The 25880-nt window shown below is 33.8% G+C and overlaps 1 protein-coding gene across 4 annotated transcripts in view; it reads left to right on the forward strand.

Annotated features, from left to right (window-relative positions):
* The window catches only part of Tenm1 (teneurin transmembrane protein 1), a 796988-nt gene that overhangs the window by 302911 nt on the left and 468197 nt on the right, over positions 1-25880 (forward strand). For all 4 annotated transcript variants that reach the window (XM_015498499.2, XM_048797132.1, XM_048797133.1 and 1 more), the window contains 2 exons: positions 9479-9739; positions 11343-11399. In XM_015498499.2, the coding sequence (XP_015353985.1) occupies positions 9479-9739; positions 11343-11399 (318 nt within the window). The remainder of the gene's footprint in view (positions 1-9478; positions 9740-11342; positions 11400-25880) is intronic.

The following is a 25880-nucleotide window of genomic DNA, read 5'->3' on the forward strand; positions in this document are numbered from 1 at the left end:
TATATATATAATAGTGTGTATGTATGTGTATATGTAGAGAGAGTAGAATAACCGATGTATTCTACTCAATGCCCATGAATTTTGAAGTTTTATCTTCTGGCTATTGAGAACTATGTCTATTTCCAGCCCTATTTCAGATTTAGAAGTTGTTTTCTTTATTCCCTTCAGGTGATCTTTCTCCAGTCTCAGGTTGTTTTCTTCCCTGTATGTGCTATGCAGAATATAGGGGAATAACTATGGGGTACTTGTGAAGATCTTTTCCCACATGGTTCTCTCTACCAAGGTATTATGTACTGCAAAATCTAGGTGTCTTGACTTTCCTCGACTCCTATATCCATCTTCTCAACTCGGACCATGAAGGTCCACCTCTGTGCCCCACTTTATTCTTTGCAGTGAATATCTTGGAGCAATCATAGGACTTACTTCAGTTGTTTCCCACAGCTCAGGATTCACTCTCCATTATCTATTGCCTGATGTTTGAAAATGACTTGGTATGATTTGTGTTGTCAGATCAGGAGAGTGAGTTTAGGTTCTGTCATCCTATCTTGCCTGAAAGTGGAAGTCTTCTCCATAATTTAATGTTTTCCTGTAAATATAATTCAAATTTAACACTTCCTGATGAGTGTCCAAGGAGTCATTTCCTCAACCTTTACTCACTTGGAGAGTTTCTTCTTTCCATCTCTGAAAAATATTTTGAGTAACCTTCTCTTAGTTCCTGAAAATAGAAGCTCTCAAGAGTGCTACATAACCATTCCAGGACACTCTACAAATTTACCAAGATAGTAATTATATTGTACATGGCATGAAACTGATTGAAGAGAAGGATAAAAGAAAATTCTATTCAAACCAGCTGAAAGATTGTCTTTTAGTAAAATTTTATGACTGGTTTCGGTAAAGTCCCCCCACCCCAGTCTTAAAACTCTAGGGTATATTTTTGAATAATTTTAGTAGGGAGTCATTTTCCAACTCATTAACCCCAAAAGGACAATGGAAAAGTCTTCCTTTGTGAGACTATTTTAGTCAAATGTCTATGCAGGGAACTTATTCTCCATTAGTCTAATATTACTATAAACTGCTTTGAGTAGGCTATTGTCTTTCCCTTCTTGCCAAATATGGGGAGCATCTATTATTTGAAGTGCATAGCTAATTTACCAAAATAACAATTTTCAATTTGCACTAGTGGCATTGTTTTGTTAAGCAAAACTATCTCATTTGTAGTAGAATGTATTCAAGAGGTTAATCCTTTCAAGAGTGGTTTCATATCACTACTGAGTTTCAAACATTGGTATTAAATGATGACTCTTTGTCTAGAAGTTTTCTAGAAACCAGGGTGATCTCAATACTACCTTATATTTATGTAGTCCTTCACAGATCATACAATACTTTGCATTTGACTTTTTCTTTTTTCTTATATATATTTAAGGTATACACATGATATTTTGATATTCTTATATTGATATTTATATGCATAGTCAAGTGATTACTAGAGTTAAGAAAATTACCATGACCAACATACCATAGTTACTGTGTGTGTGTGTGTTAAGAGTACTTAAAATGCTTTTGATATTGAAAGATGTTAAAAATTGAAAAGACACTATAGGAGCTGGAGGTCTAATGTATATGATACAAATGTAAAGCAAAAAAGAAATAAGCATTCAGGCATAAATTATGTACTATGCATTAGAAATGCTGTAAGGAATGGTAAAATTATTGAGATGAAGAAAAGTTAGAGAAAACTGTGAGACAGTTAGGCTGAATATTAAACATTAGATTATTGAAAAATCAGAGGGAAATATTCTAGCTGTTTGGCATTATATGTTCAAAAATACAGAGGCAAAAGTAAATAGAGCATCTTTGAAAAGTAGTAAGAAGCATCCTCAGATAGAGCAGAATATAGTTTATTGAGTAGTTCTTCATGTACACCGACTCTGGTGCACAGCTCTATCTTGGCATCTTTACTCATTCACCACAAAATAAATGCTAACAGGGAAATGTAGGATGTTACAGAAGTCACATTGTTTGCCTTTATGAGTATGTGTGTGAAGCATTCGCAAGTATTTTTAATGGTTATTTAACTCTTTAGCTCATTGGTCTCACTCCTCTAGATGGAATTGCACAGCAGATTAATGTAGTTTAAAATTTCAGACACACACACAAACATTGAGCAAACAGCTTCACATGCTTAGTGAGCATAATGGAAATAGACAAGTATACCTGGAAGACCACAGTGGGCAATAAGGATTCAAGCTCCGAAGTGTTATGAACAGCCAGAAAATTGGACCAACACAAGTAAGAAATGAGAAATTTTTAGGGCCATTGAGCACCATGCATTTGCAGTGTTCAGTAGCCCTGAAAATTTCTCATTTAGTCCAGGAAGTTCCTGTCTTGTTCGAAATGTAGAAATAAAGGGAACATGCGCAGGTTCTCATTGCTCTAAATTTCTGTTGTCCAGGACCTCCCACCATCTCTTCTGGTACCTGATTATTTTTCCAGATTCTTGTTACAAAGATTGTAAAGAGGCATCTACCTTTTTCATTGTAGTGGTAACTACTGTTTGAGTTAGCTTCAAAATAATTCTTCCATCTTATGTGAATATGCTCTAAATGGAGTCTAAGGTTAAAATTAGTTCAAGAAAATAGTTAGCAATTCCTTATAACCATATCAAATTTCCTTCCTTAGATTGGCAGAGGTTATTTTTAATCTCTCTCTCTAAGTAAGATTGAAGTTTGTTTTGATTTGTTTCAGGTTCCTACCTCATCTCCCTTCTTTTGATTTTGTGCTACAATTCTTTGTCCTCTCATTTGGGCCATTTTTACTGATTTGCAATTCACTTTACTTCTGAGAACATTCTTTTTGACATTAACATGGTCTTTTAACTATGCTCTGGGATGTCTCCAGTTAGCCAATATTGGTTCGTCACAAAGCATGAATGTTTATACTCCAGGCTTTTAACTCTGCCTAGATTTGTTGCCATGCTTTTCAGTATACTGACAGATGGAGAAATCTTGAAAATTAAATAAGGCATAATTGGTAGGTCCTGAGTGTCGAGATAATGGGTGTATTTGGAACTGTGAGGGAAAGATTAGACTTCAGAAGGCTTAGTTATTTTATTTAAGTCCTCTGATAATCACAGGCCCCAGTCCTGCACATTAGGAGCACTCTATCTCTCATTGCTGTGCCCCAGAAAATGCTGATGAGCCCTAAGCAGAAAAATAAAGGGCAGGTTTGTGTGATGTGCCTTTATTACTCAGTCCTGTTAAATCACTGTTTACTGCCTAGTATAGTACTGTACATTTGATGAAGCTTTTTCATGAAGAGAAGAAGAAATTAAATTGAACTAATTTTTTAAGACATAAGAAAAATCAAAGAAGATGATTTTGTTTTCTTGATTTGAAATTGAGTGGGTGTTCAGCAAACCTTTAAGTAAGCTTACAAAAATCAATTCATTTGACAACTTGATATTATTTTCTTTTCAAAGCCCCCAAACTGAAACATACAAAATGGTACCCAGTAGTGAAAATTGTTTGTCTTCTGTCTAGTGTTGTTTGTTTGTTTCTGTTTCTTGCTTAAGACTGTAATGATACATCCTGTTTTCCCCTGGAACCAGTAATGAATTATTAAGGGGCCAATATTTTAATTGTGTGAATTTTTATCCTGTAGGCCAAAGCAGTAGAGTACTACTGCTTATAGTAGCCATGTCTGTAAACTGATGAATTTATGTTTGATGAGTAACCATTTACTCAGTTGCTTTTTTACATTTTATATTCATTTAGCAATAATCTTGTAATTCACAGTGTTTACTTAGACTGCATCAATACTTTAATGTAGCAATGCTTGTAATCATGACAAAAGATCATGTTAACTAATATGGGTGATTATCTTTCACAAGAGAAGTATGAATAGCAACTTGATTCACAAAATCACTAATACTTTTCCGATTGAAATATTGACCATTCCACATTTTGCCATAACAAGCTCAGGTTATAACTACAGAATTTTAGAACCAAGCAGTTACCTAGAGATTTATTTCTACATGGACCTATAGATTGTATAAATGAAGAAACAAGACCTCTTAAATGACTTATCCAAAAACTACATGAGTAATTAATAAAACTTGCTTTTGCATATTATCCATAGGGTTGTTATGAGTCATAGTAATTAAAACTGATAGTTTTATCTTTCCTTCCTTATTTTAAAAATAGTCTAAACCCTTTAAAAGTTGTATCCCTGATTTTTCTGGCCATGGCCAAGATTAATCATGCTTCTTGACCTCAAGTTATTAATCTGGAAGTTTATACCTTAAACCTCCCTTTTTAGAGGATTTTAAGAAAAAAGACAATCTTGATCTTATCAGAAACCCATAAATGGCATTTCTAGAAAAATGCTGATAAAGATAACTATTGCTTTCCCATTCAACTTTTTCTTTTTTTAATTTATTATTTATTGTAATTAGGTATATATGGCAGCAGAATGCATTTTTATTTATTGTACACAATTGCAGCACAACTTTTCATTTCTCAGGTTGTACATGATATAGCATCACTCCACGTGTGCATGTACTTAGGGCAATCATGCCCATCTCATTCCACCATCTTTCCTGCCCCCATGCACCCTCCCTACCCTCCCTATCGTTTGCCCAATCAAAGTCCCTCCATTTTTCTCATGCTCCCATTCAACTTTTGATAAATGGCTTCTTCAGGCTGAACACCTGACGATCAACCTTTAGATTCATAGAGAAAATGTGCTAGTGTATTTTATTCAGCATTTCACAGCAATTAAATATATTAATTTTATTAACATTAATACAAGGCCTAAGGTGATCCTATGTATCAGAACCATTTAAGTTAGTCTCATCATCCCCAGCTACAGGATGTTCCCCTCCCTGCTGGATCAGTTTCAATGTTAATTCCCTCCTAAATTTGGCTTCCAACTGGTAGTGTTCCTAGGACCAAAGTGTTCCCTAGACAATCACTGAGAAATCATGCATCAGTTAGTTTTGATTTCCTCTTTGCTTAGATGTGAGAAAGATAACATTTTGACTGTCTTTTTGTTCTTTTACTAGGAGGGAAAGAGAAGAACCTCCTTCCAGCTCTGAGACTCTTGGTTCCACCTGTGAAAATTGACTAATTCAAAATATCCTCAGTGCTTTAAAGATTGGTGATGTACAGTTCAGTAAAAAAATAGCTTTAGAGAAGTGTAAATGAAAAACTAAACTTGTTTAAAGTGTGCACTGTGAACCAGGAGTGGCAGTGCATGCCTGTAATCACAGTGACTCAAGAGATTGAGGCAGGAGGATTGCAAGCTCAAGGCCAGTCAGGGAAATTTAGAGACTGTCTCAAAATTAAAAAAAAAAAAAAAAAAAAAAAAGAGCCTTTGGGTTTAACCCTCAGTGCCAGAATTTTCTTAAAAATTAAATATGATAAATTTTGGCAAATATATAACTGTCAAATTATTGTCACAGTCCAGATAACAGACATTTAGATCACCCCCCAAATTTTCTCATGTCCCTTTGTTGTTTTTAAAAAATTAATTGATTTTTTTGTTCTGATTTGTTATCCCTTTGTTATTAATGTCTCTGTCCACTCTCTTCCCTTGGGAACCAGTCCCCATATATTTGTTTGTGTTTTCTAGAATTTTACATAAATGGAAACATTGTAATAGACTCCTTGTCTTCTTTCAGTCAGAATAATTATTTTGAAGTCCATCCATGATGTTGTGCATCAACAATTGATTCTTTTTGAGGAATGACTAATATTTCATTGTGTAAATATAACAGCATTGATTTCTATTCACCTATTCATAGACACTTGGGTAATTTCTACTTTCTAGCTGTGAAGAATAAAGCTGCTATGAACAACCTTGTACAGATTTTTGTGTTTACACAAATTTTAATTTCTTTGCAAAAATGTCCATGGGTACAATTGCCTTCCTAATAAGTGTACCTTTAACTTTTTAGGAAACTGCCAAACTGTTTTCCCAGCACTTACAATGTATGAGAATTCTTGTTGCTTCATATCCTTGTCAACAATTGATGTGATGAAAAATTTTTTCCAGTAGAAACTTTTTTTTTCCTAATAGGTGTGTAGTTGTATCTCATTGTGGTTTTACTATGCATTTTCCTGTAACTAATGATGTTAAGCATCTTTTCATTTGTTTATTGTCTATTCCTGTATCTTTTGTTATAAAGTGTTTCTTCAAACCTTTTGCCCATTTAAAAAAGTTGGATTTCTACCTTTTATTAATACACTTAGATTTCATCTCCCCAAAAACTGAAAATAGGTTTTCTTCAGAATAAAAATTATATACATGTTTGTGAGACTGCAAATGCATCATTAACTTGGCCACGTCTATACCTATTTATTCTTGAATGGTGATTTCTCATGGTACCGTTCTATCTTTTTAAACTGTGGATATTCTAAGATTGTACTTACATTTCTCTTGTGTATAGCCTTTTTGGTAAGAATAGATCTATAATAAATCCAGTTGAACTTTAACTTCTCTAGAGAATATACAGTATTTTAGGTAACAAGGTTATATGTGCAAGGCTAAAAACCAACCACTTAGGGTGTAAGTGCTTTATAGATAATGCATCCTATGGGAATTTTAAGCAACAACAAGACTTTGCGTATTTAAGGAAATATTTTACAAGGGTGACATTGATTTCAAGAAAGGGAAATGAGGCAGTTCAATGAATATCATTTACTATAAATAAGTGAAAGGTTTCCCTTTTCTCTTTACCAGTTTTTTTTTTTTTTTTAAGAGCAAGTGAGAGCATACTTGGAATGTTACTTTTCTAATTACAGACTGACAAGGTAGTGCACATTTCTCTGACTACATTAATTAGAGAATTTATGACTTAATCTTTGTTTTCATAACAGGATGCAATTCCAACAGAAAATAAGTTGTTTATCTTATGCAATTTTTAATCATTTTACATAACATTCTTTAAATGGGAACAAAGAATCCATGTTCAAATTTCCTTTTGAATGGGAAAAAATATCTTTAACAAAAAAGGCATCTGCTTATGTCTGTCAGTGCTCCTTTAAAAAAAAAAAAACTTATCTGGTGTTTTATTAATCTGGAAAGACAAATGACCATGCATTTATTTTTATTTGCTCATCCTTTTCCAACAAATGTCATGACTCAGATGTTCATATCAAAATCTTTGGAAAGTCACATCTCATATGCCTCTGTCTCAGTGAAACTAAATGTGAGTATGTGCTTTTGGAAGTGTATGTGCTTTTGGAAGATGCTAATTAGCATCCTGAATTCATGGGACTTATATAGAGGCCCTTCACAGAAATTTGGAGCAAATACTTTCCGCCTCACATCTTCAAGTAGAATTAGAACTGGTGGGGCAAAATTTGTGGTAATCCATGATGAGGTTTTACCATCACTACTCCCCTTTTCCTGGCTCCCATTGACTTCAGAGAAATTTCCAGGGCCCTACTTTTCCAAGTGGGGTCTTTGCATCAGCAGCTTGGGCGTCACCTGGAGACTCATTTGAAATGCAAATTAGCGGCCCTCCTCCACGCCTCAATGGAACAAGCAGAAACTAGGGGGCAGGGTGGGGTGGGGCATAGCAATCTCTTAACAAGCCTTCTAGGTGAGTCTGCAGCAGCTGAGTTTGAGAACCACTGGTGTAGGTTAATGAAGGAAGTTGTGACTACAAACCTATATAAAATTCATTTCTTACAGCTTCAAGCTGACAGGTTCATTACCAGGTTGCTGTGGCAACAACTGCAGAGTAGGATTGAATAATGAGACATTGTGAAATTAAGAGGCATGAATATTAACCCATCCCCAAATTCTAAATCCCTAAGATTTATATTGGGCAAAATGGATTTTTACTTTCAGCCTTATGGCAAGGAGAAACATAGTTTGATAAGGTTTTATGTTTGATAAGTGAAAACCATGTGTATTTTTTTAAACATCATTCCTTTGGAATTTAGATAAATTTTTATAGAAAAGTAGAGTTACACTTAAAGACATTCATCACAGAAATCATAACACTCTCAGCAGTGTTTTATAACCCTGAAGAGTTAATTTTTAATCAGATATTTTTAACACGTCATAACAGCTTTATTTGTCTATAATATTTGTTTTACAAAGCACAGTGCTGGGCACCTAGTGGTTATTAAAAAATATTAAAAATTTAAGCCCTTATTTGGCCATTTATGTGTCATAGAAATAGTTATTATAACAAATATATTTGTATACTATATTCTTTTCTTTAATATATGGTCTAAGATTCAGCACTTTCTGTATTCAAAGAATTAAATTCATGTTACGGTTTGCATTTTATTGATATGTGCTAAGGATTAGATGCACCCAGTTAAGCTTCTTCCTGGCCAAATGACATACCCTGTCTCTGATGTCAGGCTGAGAAAATCCTATATAGTGTACTACATCTCCGGATTACCTTATCTAAGTAGTACATGGACATTTCAGATGATATGTCCTGGCATGTGGTCATTTTTCATTAACTTATTAGGGATTGTTAAAGCATCTTTTCTCCTTTTTGACACCTTGCCATAATTGAATATAAAATTGACTATAAGACTGGATGCCTGATATTCATGTAGTAAGTTGATGGAGCTTCATTGGTATCTAACAGAAATAATGCCCATATATTTTAGGGGGGGAAATGGGCTCTGTTGCCATCTGATGTGGTCTGTGTACAAATAGCATCTACATTTTGGACTATTTTTTTCCTCAACTGTTAGAAGGGAGGATTTGTTACATCATCTTTAAGATTATAAGCATTTTAAATTCTAAGATTTGGGGGGAAAGGAGGAAAACATCAAAATCATAAAGTACCACCAAAGTGCAATACATGACTGAATATTTTGTATTTATTTGGTAAAAGAATAAATTAAATAATAAGTAGTAAAAAGTAAAAAAAAAACTTTGTTGGAGACTATGGGGAATAATATTAGGTACTTTGATTTCAGGATATTAAATGGGCATGTTTTAGGGAAAATACTTTAGACGAGTATATTTGAAGTTAATGTTTTCCCCTCAGAGTTTTCACATTGAATTATTTGTTCTTAAATCCAATGTATGGGAAATACTTAAAAAAGTAAATAACTTTAATATTTTAAGCATAGGTGTGCTCTATAGATCATTACTTTCTAGAAGAGGAATATCTTTAAAGGACAGCTTTCTACACTTTATACTCGTCTGCACTCACTTATTTCATTACATTTTTGTGCAACCTAAAATTGTAGCTATAAAGCTATTTTGGGCATGCTTTTTCCAGAACTTGTAAGAATCAACAGGAGCATAATTTAAAGCTACAGAAATACAAAATAAGCACAGAATCCTAGCTACCATAAATAAAAGGCCAGAATTCTAACTTTGCAAAAACCATAATTATTAGCAATGGGGGAGGGGAAGTGTGAGCACCAAAAGTGGAGTTTTATGGGATATTTCTCCATACTTTTAAACTTTCCCCCTGAACTTTATTTCTTCTCAGAGATGGAATTCTGTGAAACCCCTCACACTTTGTGCTCTGGCTACCAGACAGACATGCACAGTGTTTCTCGGCATGGCTACCAGCTAGAGATGGGATCTGATGTGGACACAGAGACTGAAGGTGCAGCCTCACCTGATCATGCACTGAGAATGTGGATAAGAGGAATGAAATCAGAGCATAGCTCCTGTTTGTCCAGCCGGGCCAACTCTGCTTTGTCCTTGACTGACACTGACCACGAAAGGAAGTCTGATGGGGAAAATGGTAATAAAATCACTTACACCATTTAAGTAAAACACAAAGAGATTTGTTTTACCCTTTGTTTTGTTTTCCTTTCCTGTATCTTCCCATCTGTCATTTAACATGCAGAATGTGATTGCAAGTTAGTAGGGTCCCATGGACAAGGCATATTCCTAAGTATCTGGAAAGTAGATATATTTATTTACAATGATAGACAAAATTCTTTTTATTTCTGGGGAACCCCTAGGGAAATAATCTCATTCGGTCAGCAATATTGTGCATGTCTTATTTATTGCTTGCTTTTATTTTCATCTTTATTTTCCAGTGCAATCCTAGTGGGATTTATTATAGAAAATACTCATTTTATGTATTTTGGCTTTATATCAATGTATGAACAATGAGATGAACAGTTGTATAGCAAGCATACTCTTTATATGTTTCCTATTTTGATTCAGATTAACCTGTTGAATGTGCAGATTGATTCAAATTAATCAGGTTAGGCTGAATGGTTTAAATAATAGATGATAAATTAACAGTAGTCATGTTCTAGGAAATAAGTACTGATGATATGATTACTATAATGTAATTATATACTATTTTTCTTGTGATTTTTAGAAAAAAAGAAAAGTTTTATCTTTTTAATTTGTTGGGAAGGGACTAACTTATTTCTGCTCTTCTGTCGCTACCAACAACTAAAATCCTTGCATAAAAATCACATTAATTCTTACTGAACACATTAATCTGTTCATTGCTATTCAGTTTGTCCAAATTTCACGTTTCCATCACCATGACTATGAAGCCTAGTCTGTTAACAATGGCTAATTGCTATTTTCTTAGATGGCAGAGGTAGCCAACTGTTCTGAACTGGCAGTTTCTTCTAGTCTATCCCTTTGTGCCTCCTTGAGCCCAAAAGAGACACTGGCCACAAGAATATAATCAGGAATGAGTGATTGCCCACCAGAATATAATTTTCTAATAATAGTACATAACATTTCATGACATTACCGAATATCTTTGGGAACTTGACTTTTTACGATTATTTTCCTATATGTATATATATATAATGCTGAAATGAGAAAGGAACATATTGATATGTTTATGCATATTCATGTAAGTGAAAGAACATTAAGATGGAAGTTAGGAGACTTTGGAATGGTCACTATATTTTGGGGGCTTCATGTATTATTCAAGAAAAACAGTGACCAATATTATATGAAATTGAGTGGTATTTGATCTCCTCTATTATCAAGACATCTTGTTCTCCTTCATTCCACACCTGACATTGGAATTTATAGCAAATTCACTGGATTAAACCATTAAAATACAAGAAAGACATTTCTGCACTGTATTCTCCCATACTTCTACTTCTGCAAGACCCTTAGTATGAGGATACTTTTGGGGTGATAAAATATTCTAGAATTAGATATTGGTGATGGTTGCATAACTCCATGAAAATACTACAAACTACTGAATTGCATGCTTTAAAAGGGAGGTATTATAGTATGTGAAGTATAGTTCAATAAAGCTTTTTATTTTAAAAAAATCACTGAAAAAGGTTAAGGTTGAAGATTGAAAAGTCCCAGATGATTTGGACAAGGATTAATTAGTAAAATGTTTGCTATTACAGGTTTCAAATTCTCTCCAGTTTGTTGTGACATGGAGGCTCAAGCTGGGTCTACTCAAGGCAAGTGTTTGCAAATATTTGACTACAAATTGCTTTTACCTCACCCCATCCTGACACCCATCCCCTCAAAGGGGAACCCTGTTCTTCTGACAAACAACACAATGAACTTGGTAAAATTAGCCCAGTGTCAGTTTTTGTTTTGTTTTCCTGTTATCAATTCATGCAAGCATACCTAGCAGGACATGGATTTCATCTATTTGTTTTTACATAGTCATTTTTCAGCAAGGAGGGCATTATTATTTTTACTTTTGCCTTTATTGTGCTCATTGGGTTTTGACCCCCTTTTTAAAAAATATTTTTTAGTTGTCAATGGACCTTCATTTTATGTTTTTATATGTGGTACTAAGAATTGAACCCAGTACTCATACTGACTAGGCAAGCACTCTGCCTCTAAGCCACAACCCCAGCCCGGGTTTGGCCCCTTTGGAGAAGAATACTGAAAGCAACTTTTATGAGTGATTTTGTTGCCTTAATCTGTATTGAGCCGTTTTCAAACATTTTGCAGTTAAGGTCCTCATATCTAACCACAGTGATTCAAACACAGAAGACAGATATATAGGGTTTATAACAGTACTTGTAACATACAAATATGATATGGATGCTTATTATTTTTGTATCAGCATTTCAAAATTATTCATATCTGTGAGGATATGAAATGAGATAACTCATTTTATCTTCATGACTACTCTGTGAAATAGATCTATTATCAACCCTATTTCACACATGAGGAAGTGTTAAAACAACAATTCAGAAAGAAGCAAGCCATTTTTTCTTCCTTGTATCACGTATGTATATAATATGAACTTAAACAACTCTCCTCTGCTTACATTAGAGTTCTGAATGTCTTACTCTGACTGTTGTTACTATTTTCTTTTTTTTAAAGGGGAGAGAGAGGGGGGAGAGAGAGAGAGGGAGGGAGAGAGAGAGAGAATAGTAGATGGACATAACACAATGCCTTTATTTTTTTTTTATGTGGTGCTGAGAATCGAACCCGGGTCCCGCTTGTGCTAGGCAAACGCTCTACCGCTGAGCCACAATCCCAGCCCACTATTTTCTTTTTTTAAGCATATAAAGCAGGGTTTATTTAAAAAGGAGTACTTCTTATTAAATAATAAATAATAATAAATAGTACTTCTTATTAAAAAGGAGACTTCTCCTGGGAGGAGAAGGGGGCCATAGCTGGTATCCTGGTATCCCCAGAAGTAGGAGTGTTCTGCCTTTTTTTTTTTTTTAAGAGAGAGTGAGAGAGAGAGAGAATTTCTTTAATATTTATTTTTTTAGTTTTTGGCAGACACAACATCTTTGTTTCTATGTGGTGCTGAGGATCGAACCTGGGCCACACACATGCCAGGCGAGCGTGCTACTGCTTGAGCCACATCCCCAGCCCAGTGTTCTGCCTTTTAATAAGTCCTATGTTTCCCTTGTACTCCTGCTCTCTTGCCCCTTGTCTCTCTCCTTCCTGATTACACGAGTAGGCTCAGGAAATGCTCAGTGGGATGGCCAAAAGGTGGGAAACAGGTGGGCTGGAGGGGCCAGGGAGGAGAGATCAGGGCAGGAAGGGTGCATAATTAACAACTCCCTACAGAGAGGGACAATTCCTGGAACAGGTTACTTTAGCAACTGGTTGGAGCAGGGGCAAGTTATCTTGATAAAGGTGGAAGAAGGGCTCTGTCTCTCTATTTTCAATAAGAGTAGTATAATTTGGGATTTTCCTTTCCTCTACTGTGGAGTAGAGGAAGGGAATCAAGGGGGATGGGTGAAGAATGGCAAAAGGGAAAACCAGTGGAATGAATCTGACCTACCTTTCCAGTTTATATATATGAATATATCACAATGAGTTTTACCTTTATGCATATCCACAAGGCATTGATTTTAAAGATTATAAAGAAATAGCAAAAAAATCAGTAGAGGTAAAGAAACAGGGAAAGGGAACAGTGGGGGGGGGAAGGAGGGAAAGGAAAAGGGAAGTATTAGGATCTGAATTATTATATAATACTAGAGATATATGAAAGTTAAATAATGTACAATCTCCAACCTTAAGGAACTTTTCTGATGTTTGTCCTTGGATAGATAAATAAAGCTTTCCAAGTCTCAGTTTCCTAGTCTGTCAAGTGGAGGAAATACCTATTCAAAATTTTGGGCTGCTGGTGGTTATGTATGTCTATAATCCCAGCAACTCAAGGGGCCTAGAAAAGGGGATCACAAATTCAAAGCCAGCCTCAGCAACTTAGTGAGGCCCCAGGCAAGTTAGTGAACCCCTGTCTTAAAATAAAAAGTAAATAAATAAATAAAAGGACTGAGGATGTGGCTCAATGGTAAAGCACCTCTGGGTTCAATCTCTAGTACAAAAAAAAATTAAGTTTTGGGGGTTTTTGTGAAGAGTATGGATGTATAGCATTTTATGGTATGTCTATTTTAACTAAATGTTTAATAATAAATGTCATTTGTGGTTTTATCTATCACTGTACATTTACTGTGCACATATTATCAGATTGGATAGGTGCTATAGGGTAACATTTCTGTTATCAAGGATTAAACAGAAGTGCATTGTACCTTCTGAAACATCTGGTGTCCTAGGAAACTCTCTAGTCTAGCAGAATTCATCTTACTTTCTGCTTATTTCAAACTAGGTAAAAATCCTTGGACTTGTCTTATATTAAACAATATATCATTTCAATAGCCAGCAATCTTGTTCTGAGAGGACTGTGATAGGAAATTCACTAAAGTACTTCAGACCTGTGTGAGGGTTAATTCCTGCTATTATAATTCCTACTGTCATTGTAGTAGTCCTTAAAGTAGAGCTGGGATTTCAACTATTCAGAAGCCCTGTTGATTTCCATGATTGCTGGGCAGTTGTGCTCCCTATGTACTTGCTCAGGAACTTTGCAGGTACAGGAATATCTGGTGCAATCCCATCACAGCTAAGAAATCCATTAGTACTGCTCCCCATTGTTTCTTTACTGCATGCCACAGAACCCTGGTAATATAGCATGTGCTATCAATAAACACCATACCATCATAGCCATGCATATGCTGTTCTCAGACCCTAAATTGCTTCAAGGGAACAGCTGGAGTTGTGAAAAAATGGCTAAACTAACACCTGGGGTTTTTGAATGACACGTGATAGTTATACCCAAATGAGGAGTTATTCCTTCTGATATTTGACCATATGGGGCCATTCATGTACATTTAGTGGAGGAAATTTGTTTGTTTGTTTTAGTTTTCTTTCCTTTGCTTTTTGTTTTCCCTTGGTAATGTAAGTTATACAGGACACTTCCATAGCAGTGATAACAGTTCCTGAGGAACTATCTGAATGTCAAAGGAAATGTGTGAAACAATGCAATGACTTGGTAATAGCTTTGGCAGGAGCCCTGCCATATAACTGACATCCTAATGGCTCTGTTGGACCCATTAGGCATGTATGAGACAGTGCAGTTGACTCTGTAACAGCTCTTTTGGAGATGTTACACTATCAGAGGAAGTGCATAAGTCATTGGGATTACTTTACATGTGGGTGAGACACTTCTGTGGTGAATGTTATGCTTTTACAATTGAAAACCACTTTGATGACATTGAACTTCAAGCTATTATCATGGTAGATATAACAAAGTCATATTTTTTAGTAGGTAATTTTAACTAGTATTTTTAGTGTTAAAGTATTAGCTGATGGTTAAAAATTACAATAATTAAAAACAAGTATAAACTGGAAAAGTGAAATATCCTTCTCTCTACCTTTCAAGTGTCATTTTTGAAAGACAGCTAGTGTTAACAGTGTACAAATGGGATCACATGCTACAGAAAAACCAACAACATTTTCCAGTTCAGATATCTTGGATATATCCCCATATTTGTAACAGAGATCTACCCCATTAATTTTAACGTATGGAATTTTATTTATGTATATGCCATTTTTGAGGTACTGGGGATTGAACCTAGAAGCATTTTCCACTGAGTTATTTTCCCCCTTTCTTTATATTTTTTAAAATTTTGAGACAGGGTCTCACTAAATTGCTGAGGCTGACTTTGAACTTACAATCTTTTTGTCTCAGCTTCCTGAGTTGCTGGGATTATAGGCATGTACCAATGTGGCCAATTGTATCAATTTTTTTTTTTAATTTAGTCATTTCCTCTTGGTGCACAACTAGTTTTCCAGTGCTTTGATCTTAAAAGTAGTACTGTATTTAATATCCTTGTATACATCTTTTTGCACACTTCTTGAATAATTTCTTAGTACTAAAAATGATGGGCAAAAGATATATTCGTGTTTAATCTTTTTTGTATATAAATATCAAATTTCCCCCTTAAAAGAGCACTACCTGCTAACACTATATGCAGAGTACCTGTTTTCCTATATTCTTACGAACACTGGCAATGACAAAAAAGATTTCTAATACCCAATCTGCTAGATGAAATATGAGAGCTCTTTATGGTATTATTTTGTATTTATTTATGAATGAGTTTGGGCATTTTTATATGCAATGGCCCATTTGCATCTCTTCTCTGAATTGCCTGTTGACATCCTTTGCCCAGTTTTCTACTTATAATCAATAAGAAAAATTTCAACAACAAAATAGAAAAAAAAGTGGATATAGGCCATAGAAAAGGAAATGAGAGTGTTTCTTGAACATATGAAAAAAAAATGTTTAACCTTACTTCTAAGAGAAATTACTATTAAAATTATAATACATTATCATTTATCACCTATAATCTTGGCAGTAATAAAATTTTGATAATGTGCTTTTTTGAAAACTGTGCATAAAACATTGGTTAAAGGAGTATAAGTACAATCTCTATGAAAGAAAATTTAACAATACTTAGGAAAAAAATGTTCTCCTTTGACCCCAAAATTTCAATTCTTGAAATTTATCCTATAGATATTGAATGAGCACTTAATGATATGTATGGGGGGGTCACTGTAGCATTGTTGAGATATCAAAACATCAGAGACACCAATCAAAATGTTTGTCAATAGGAAGAGATTTGAATAATTTATGGCTTATTCATGCAGTGGACTGTTCTGCAGCTTTAAAAATAATGAGACATATATGTTAGGAGGAAAGTTGGAGATGCCTCAGGTAGAATTGCACAGGGGTTTCTACTCCATTGACACTCTATTTTTGTGTTTATAATATTTTATTACCTAAACTAGGTGATGAGGTATATAGATAACTATATTATTGCTCTTTATACTAATTTATGATGTCTAAAATGTTGTTTAATAAATTTAGTGCAAACAAAATGAGACAACTATATATGTATTGAAGTAGAACAAATTTGAGATGCATCATTAAACAAAAAACATAGGGTTTGAATCATTGCATAAAGGAGTGGATATTTGTCTGTGATCCAGTATAAGAAATGCATTTTATTGTAACCAAGTTCACAATAAATGTATAAATAAAAATCAGAAACAAAAATTTCACAATACGCCAGCTTTTTTATGAACAATATGCTGTGACATATTCTATTCTATTCATTTCTTTATAATGTTAATTATGAGCCAATAAATTAATTGTAACTCACTAATATGTCACAATCTGCACTTTTAAAACCATGATATCTACTATATTACTTTATGTGTGATGTTTAATGAAACTGTATGCACACATGTTTTTATATGCATAGATTTTTTCTGGAAGTATTCATAGTAAATGAATAATTTTAAGTGAATTTGTGGAGAGGAATTAGATGGTTGTGAGACAGAAGTCAGAGGGAGTTTTTTTTTAAATCTATGTGATTTTTTTTTGTTCCTTTTGAACTTAGTACCATATGCTATGTATTTTATTTTATTTTATTCATTAATTTTATTAATTTATTTTATTTAACATAATTTTTTAAAATAAGTGAAGTAAAAATGATGTCACAGAATAATGAATCCAATTCATCTGTTTTCTGGACCAGTTTTTAAGTAGCCAATAATTGCTGCTTACAGAGCTCTTTCAAATGTTTGAAGATAAATTTAAGAAATAAAAATATTCTATAAAAAATAACAGAACAAAGTTATAAAATAGTACCTTTAGGGCAATTCCCATCTTTAGCTCTTGATTTCTTTCTTTGACGTAGTTGTGTGTGTGTGTGTGTGTGTGTGTGTGTGTGTGTGTGTATGTGTATGAGAGAGAGAGAGAGAGAGATCCTTTTGAAAATGAAGTGGAAAACAAATCTATTAGATAACATATTAGGTGATATTGTGATGGTTAAGCCTGCTCATTTTGATTATCCTCCCAAAGTTAGAGGGCCATACGTAGAAGGGAAACAATCATTTATTTAAAAAGCTCTGTTTAGTGATCAAGTTTCTGTCTTACAGAGGAAGTAAGGCATGGATGTATTGTTATCCAGCAGACAAGCAGTTGTGTGTTTCTAAGTTATCTGCCAAAATTAACAGTTGTAAAATAAAAAGCTGAAAATTTCAAGCCTTTCATTTAATATAAACCATACCATTTTCCTTTGAAACCAAAAACATATATGTGTCATTTTACAATTTTAGCATTATACACATAATGGTGTTTCCATAAACAAGTGACTGTCATACTAAGTGGTTGATTTTAAATAACATTTCCTTATTCACCAAAGCCATACATTAATTTTCTTCAGTGTTATGGCCACTGTCATCTGGAATTTTTCCTTAATTTTTTTTTGTTTATTTTGATGTTTCTGAGTGCAAAACTAGATTTTTTTACACAACTTATTGTTTAATTGTTCCTTGACAGATTTATATTTGCTCAAATAATTTTTCTAAAGCTTGAGGGATTGTGTGGCCTAACAAGAAATCTATATAATTGTTTAATCCTTTTACCATGAGAAAATTGACAGCATTGTGAAATAAACCAAAAATTTATTTTCTACTTCATGTTTTAAATACTTGATTACTGCTGTTAAAAAAGGACCAAAACAAAAAGTATAAGTCCTGTGGAGTTTCCCTTTTCCCTGAAGAACTTGTGTGTTCTCTATACTTGCTTCACATGGCTTCTAGGATTCAAAGTTCTCTTCATTTCCCTCTTATCTCACTGATGATTCTTTTTTTAAAAAAAATTGTTATTTTTAGTTATACATGACAGTAGAATGTGTTTTGACATATCATACATACACGGAGTATAACTTTCCATTCTTGTGGTTGTACATGATTTCTAGTTACACAGGTCATGTATTCATAAATGAATATAGGAAAGTTATATCCGATTTATTCTACTGTCTTTCCCATTTCCATCTCTCCCTCTTCATCCTTTCCCCCTTGTCCATCTCATGAATCTCCACTCCTCCCCACAGCTCACCACCTATTGTGAGTCAGTATCTGCATAACAGAGAGAACATTCAGCCTTGGTTTTTTGGAATTGACTTATTTCTTTAGGCATGATAGTCTCCAGTTCTGTCTACTTACCAGCAAATACCATAATTTTATTCTTCTTTATAGCTGAGTAATAATCCATTGTGTATATATACCACATTTCCTTTATCCATTCATGTGTTGCAGGACACCTAGGTTGGTTCCATAGCTTAGCTATTGTAAATTCAGCTTCTGTAAACATTGGTGTGACTGTGTCCCTGTAGTATGCTGTTTTTAAGTCCTTTGGGTATAAACTAAGGAGTGGGATAGCTGGGTCAATTGGTCATTCCATTCCAAATTTTCTGAGGAATCTCCATACTGCTTTCCAGAGTGGTTGCACCAATTTGCAGTCCCACCAGCAATGTATGAATGTACCTTTTCCCCTACATCCTTGTCAACATTTAGTATTTCTTGTATTCTTGATAATTGCCATTCTGACTGGAGTGAGATGAAATCTCAGTTTTTTTTCTAATTTGCATTTCTCTAATTGCTAGAGATATTGAACATTTTTTCATATATTTTTGGACCATTTGTATTTCTTCTGTAAAGTATCTGGTCAGTTTCTTTACTTATTTATTGATTAGATTATTTGGTTTTTTGGTGTTAAGTTTTTTGAGTACTTTATATATCCTGGAGATTAATACTATATCAGAGGTGCAGGTGGCAAAGATTTTCTCCCATTCTGTAGGCTCTCTCTCTTCACATTCTTGATTGTTTCCTTTGCTGTGAAGAAGTATTTAGTATGATACCACCCCATTTCTTGATTCTTGATTTTACTTCTTATGCTTTAGGAGTCTGGTAGAGGAAGTCAGTTCCTAAGCCAACATAAAGGAAATCTGGGCCTAATTTTTCTTCTAGTAGGCACTGGGTCTCTGGTCTAATGCACAGGTCTTTTATCCATTTTGAATTGAATTTTGTGCAGAGTGAGTGAGAGATGGGGGTTCAATTTCATTTTGCTACATATGGATTTCCAGTTTTCCCAGCATCATTTGTTGAAGAAGTTATGTTTTCTCCAATGTATGTTTATGGTGCCTTTATCTAGTATGAGATATTGTATTTATGTGGGTTTGTCTCTGTGTCTTCTATTCTGTTCCATTGGTCTTCATGTCTGTTTTTGTTCCAATATCATTCCATTTTTGATACTATAGCTCTGTAGTATAATTTAAGGTCTGGTATTGTGATGCTTCATGCTTCACTTTTCTCACCAAGGAATGCTTTGGCTATTCTGGACTTCTTATTTTCCCAAATGAATTTCATGACTGTTTTTTCTATTTTTATGAAGAACATCACTGGGATTTTAACAGGAATTACATTCAATCTGTATAGTGCTTTTGGAAGTATGGCCATTTTGACAATATTAATTCTGCCTATCCAAGAACATGGGAGATCTTTCCATCTTCTAAGGTCTTCTTCAAGTTTTTTTTTTCTTTAGTATTCTGTAGTTTTTATTATAGAGGTGTTTCACCTCTTTTGTTAGATTAATTCCCAAGTATGTTTTTGAGGCTTTTATGAATGGGATAGTTTTCCTAATTTCTCTTTTAATTGGTTCATCTCTGATCTACAAACACAACTGATTTATGGGTGTTAATTATGTATCCTGTTACTTTGCTGAATTTATTTGTGAGTTCTAGAAGTTTTCTGGTAGAGTTTTTTGGTTCTTTTAAATATAGAGTCACATTGTCAACAAACATGGATAGTTTGAGTTGTTCTTTTCATATTCATATCCCTTTAATTTTATTTTTCTAATTGCTTTGCCTAGAGTTTCCAGGACTGTTTTGAACAGAGATCGTGAAAGCAGGATTCCCTGTGTTGTTCCAGTTTTTAGTGGAAATGCTTTCATTTTTTCTCCATTTAAAATGATGTTGACCTTCGGTTTAGTATATATAGCTTTTACAATGTTGAGGTATGTTCCTACTATCCCTAGTTTTCCTAGTGTTTTGAACATGAAGGGTTGCTGTATTGTGTCAAATGCTTTTTTCTGCATCTATTGAGATAATCATGATTCTTGTCTTTAAGTGTATTGATGTGATGAATTATGTTTATTGATTTCTGTATGTTGAACCAAACTTGCATCCCTGGGATGGATCCCACTTGATCATGTTGCACTATCTTTTTAATGTCATCAGTGACATCTAATGCTATTTGCTGATTCTTCCTATTCTCTATGAACTTTGAACATTGGTATATCCGAGGGCTCACGTCTTTACCCATGAATCTTCAAATTTATACTCACTCACTTAGTGATTTCATATGGTTTTGAGGCTAAAACACTATCTTATATCCTGAATAACTCCCAAGTTTACTTATCAACCAAAACCTTACTTCCAACATCCATTTTCAACTACTGCTCAAAATTTTACTTGAATTTTAATAGGAATCTTAAAATCAGATTATGAAAAACTAACCTTCTCATCATGAGTATTTATTTGAACTATTATTCCTTATACAATTGAGCTTTCAAGGGTTTGTCTATATGTGTAAACCAGTTTGGTTTCTGAGTAACTTGGTCAAACAGCTCAATCAAGTCAGCAGGTTTTAAATCCCTAAGTTAAAACATGAATCAGTCAGAATAATTTTCCTGATTTCCTGGATTTGTTTAGTTTCAGATTATGATGATAGCTTTGACATTTATAGGTAAAACATTGAAGTTAGTTTCTGGATAGAGAAAGAGTTGTGATTGATGTATCAAATCAATACATATAGACATAACTATATTCAATCACAATTAGATTACAAGTCAAATGACTATTGTAGGAAAACTTTATAGTCAGCATAGTTTAAGAAATAGTAAAAACTAATTGATTGAGTGTCCATAAATAAATAAGCACATGCATGTATCTTTTTGAGTAATTTATGAAAATAAGTCAATCAAAATTGTCAAATAAGTTGATTTATTTAAGATATTTTCTAAATTGATATGTTGCCTGGCTGAATTGCCTGGGCCTTCCAGTGGAAACTATTGAACCTTTTGTTTATGAAGATATAACCATATATTATCAAATAATGCATTGATTTTTGAAAGCATTCCAATTAGAATTGATCAATCAGTCCAGTCAAGTTGTCAAGAAATATGAATTTATAGGACAATTGCACCTAAAGTAGGACTAGGATAATAAAAATATAGAAGATGTTAAAGTGAGGTTTTACTAATTCCAGGTCATATCAGAGTTTGAGGAAATGTAAAAGTTGAACAAATAGCAGCAAATGAAAGTTCATCATTTCAACTTTGCAGAAGTTGTAAACCTGTCAAATTATGACATTTTTGCCAGTCTTCCCATACTTATTTGGAGTCAAAACAATGCCATTGCTAACACTAGGATACCTCAAGAAGGACCAGGAAACAGAACAAAACAAAAATTTAAAAAAAGAAATTAGAAATATTATATCCTTTTATTAAGTACTTAATATGCATTTTTACTTGACCCCAATATATATGCATGAATTATTTAAACCTTTGACTACTTTCATTGTACTCGTGGTCCTATAGGATATCATTTGCCAGTTTTGATAACTTTTATGGGAGTGGTATAGATTTGGAAATTAATTTTATCTTTTGCCATAAGTGTAGTTTTATCCATAAGCTTTGTCATTTGTATGTCAAACTAAATTCTATAATTTTTTATCAGCTTCAGACACAAGAAGGTTTATCAAGATGTTTCTGTTTTACTTTTCATTACCTAAGCAGCTGCCTAGAACTAGAGTCACAAGTCTGCTAAATTGGGCAGGCATTTGGAACATTTTTTTTTATCACATTCTTCTAAGACCCATAAATTTATAAAAAGAAATTAGCCCAAGGTGAATCTCAGCAGAGAGTGGTTTTCTCTGATAATAATTTGCCTCCAACGAAGAGATTGGTCTTTACCCACAAGAACTAGAAAGAATAATTTGGACATATTTTCTTGTACCTTATACCTTGGGCCCAAGAGACTTAAAATAAAGAAATATCTTGCTTTCCAACAAGTGGGGTTTCAGTTGTTCCAGATTGAATTAGTGTAAATAAAATAGAAAGAAGGGTCCTAGCAAATCAATACTGCATTGGTAGTAAACTGGAAAATACTGACAAATTATCCTTTTAGGCCTTAGCGAGGTTTAATCTAAACATCGTTTTCTCCTGACAGTATGAGAGAGAAGAGAGTAATTTATTACTCAGCCCTGATATGGATGAGAAAAGACTGTTGCTTGTTCTCTACTGTTCTTGCTCTTTCCCCTCTCTATGCCAGTTCAATTTTTGTTTTGCTCTAGAAAATCATTCCCTAATAATATGTTTATAAGTCTTGTAACTTTAATGCCACGGCACTGCTCCCTTATCATGGTACATTTGAGTACTTGCCAGTTTGTCTAAGAAGAATGTGGATTGTTAAGTGCTCTGTTGAAATTTAGAAGTCTCTCATTACGTGCATGGAGCACATTCCTAAGGTGTTGTATGCCCATCATTTCATAGTTCCCTATACTATATGAGATCACAGTATAAAGGAATGTTTTTAGAAAGTCTGATCACGTTTAATATGAATAATGACCCTGAGCCCAAATTTATGACTTTCATAAGTTGCATCTTTTCCCCATTTTGTTTTTTTAAGGTAAGCCCTATCTCTGGTATAATTCAAAGTTACTACCCATTTTTAGGAAAGGGAGGAATGTGTGTTTTTAAAATCAAAATTATTTAGCATTGTTTCTGTTCAAATTTCTTCTGATTTTTAATTGTTTTATCACATGATTGTCATTCCATGTGATAGGCATGAAGTATAAATATGTGACCTATATGGCAGAAATATTAGGTCAACAATTTGTTCATTGTTTTTAGTAAATAAATTAGTCATATTAAATGTCACAATTTTCAACATGGATATGATAAAACATCACTTTTAATTAACCCAAAAGGAATATGGACATAAGAAAACCAAACAATTGCTTCAGGCAGAATCGTTTCTCAAGTCACTGCATTATGAACAATATTTAAATTACTGGTCAGATTCCACATATTTTGCAAAACCTAGGGTTTATTATAATTATACCTCAACAGTTATTATCAGTGTAATAAAGAAATGAACCTCAAACTTTTTATACATTTTGAGAATAGTATGCATGTTAAATAGTAATAATATCTTCCTACATATTGAACCCCATATCAAATTGAAGCTTAAATAGGTTTAATTGCTCATCTAAACTACAGAAATATTTAAGTTCACTGGGGCTTCTAGTCCAAAGGTAAAAATATTAAGTTATAAATGGTACACATATATTCAAAAGGAGGGGGCTTGGGATGTGGCTCAAGTGGTAGTGCACTTGCCTGGCATGTGTGTGGCCCAGGTTCGATCCTCAGCACCACATACAAAAAAAGATGTTGTGTCCACCGAAAACTAAAAAATAAATATTAAAATTTTTTCTCTCTCTCTCTCTCTCTCTCTCTCTAAAAAAAGGAGGAGTTTCAGTAAAAAAAAAAATAGTTTAATCCTGTTTTATTGTCCCATGGGGAAATAAATTTCTTCTAGAAAACATTTTTTCTCAAAGGGCAAAATTTATTACAGATATATGATTGAGACTACTAAATATAAATGTTGCAACTTTACTGTAAACCATGCCATGGTGGCATAATTTTCCTATGTAAATTAGCAGTATGTTGCATATGCCAGTGAATTAAAATGAGAATCATTTGATGCCTTAAAAACAATTAACTGAAATATATAAACTCACTTTACTTTAGATAGTATATGAAATATCATTACCATTTGTAAGACTTCTTATGTTATTAAACATTTTAACGTTCCTTCTGGAAGCAAGTCAGTGTTGTAGGAGAGCAATGGGGAGATATGGGGAAAGCTAAGGATTAAAAACAGATGTGGTCACAAGCCTTCTACTTAGCAGTGTGCTTACTTAGACTTAATGGTGCTGATAAAAAATAATTCTGATGTCATTATTAGCCTGTCTCTATACAACTTGGCCAATTGACCAGGATAAGATCAATATTTTTCCCCATTGTGAAGACAGCCAGTCACCACAGTTTTGATTGGATCATTGCATGGTGGATCCAATTCATTAGTTAAGATTACTGAAATAAACCACACTTGGAGAAATTCAAATGCAAGTTAGTGGACAAGTGCCAAGTAGTGGAAGAGTTTTGTAAGAGCAAGCTCATCAAATGATTTTGCAAGTCATTATTTATACATAGAATTGATTCAGTAAGTAAAGGCATTTGAAGGGTCTGCAAGATACAAAGTAGAAAAAAGTGCTTTTTAAAATTTAAAGTGAAAACACTTATTAGCATTTATTAGAATTTCTTTCAACATTAGAATTTATTCAGCAAACATTTGTCAAACACCTACCATGTGCACAGGACTAGGAACCCAGAAATGATAATTAGAAGTTTTTCCCGACCTTGAAAAATTCACAATCAGTGAGCAAGGTAGGGAGTAGACATATAAATAGATAATTATGATGCAATATGGCAAGTTTTGTAATAGAAATATATGTAAAATGCATGTAATGGAAGCACAGAGAAGGAAATAAACTGTCTAGGGAAATCTGGGAAGATTTCACATAAAAGGTGATATTTGAACTATAACTTGAAATATGAATACGAATTCACAAGGCAGAAAAGGACATTTCAGTCATGGTGAACAGAGTGTACATGAACACAGAAATACTAAAGGGCATAACACATCCTAGAGACTGCAAGAAATAGTGTGGCTAAATGATAGCATGCTAACAGTGACAGGTAAGAGATGATGCTTCAAGGAAATTTAATACCATTTTATAAGCACCTCATATGCCACACTAAAGACTTTGGATATTTTTCTCCTCTAAAAGTGGGGGCAACAACTTGTTTATCAACAAGACAGGTTTTGAACTTCAGAAAGACAACTCTAAGGCATTTAGAGTATGGATTTGGAATTCCTTCACTAGTTCAACAAATATTTATTAAATAACCTACTATTTGTCAAGCAGTGCTGTAGGGGAAAAGAAATCAGTTCTTGGACTCAAAAACTTAGACTGGGGAAAGGCCAAGGTATAAACAATTGCAATTCAATATTATATGGCTATGTCCAAAATACAATGAAAACACAGGAAAAGTATCCAAATTATCTTGAGGAAGTCAGAAAAATCATAGAATATACACCAGTAGAGGTGAGTTTTAAAGGATGAGTATGAATTTGTTGCAGGGG

Source organism: Marmota marmota, unplaced genomic scaffold (assembly GCF_001458135.2).
Source record: "Marmota marmota marmota unplaced genomic scaffold, marMar, whole genome shotgun sequence".
NCBI classification, from domain to species: Eukaryota; Metazoa; Chordata; class Mammalia; order Rodentia; family Sciuridae; genus Marmota; species Marmota marmota.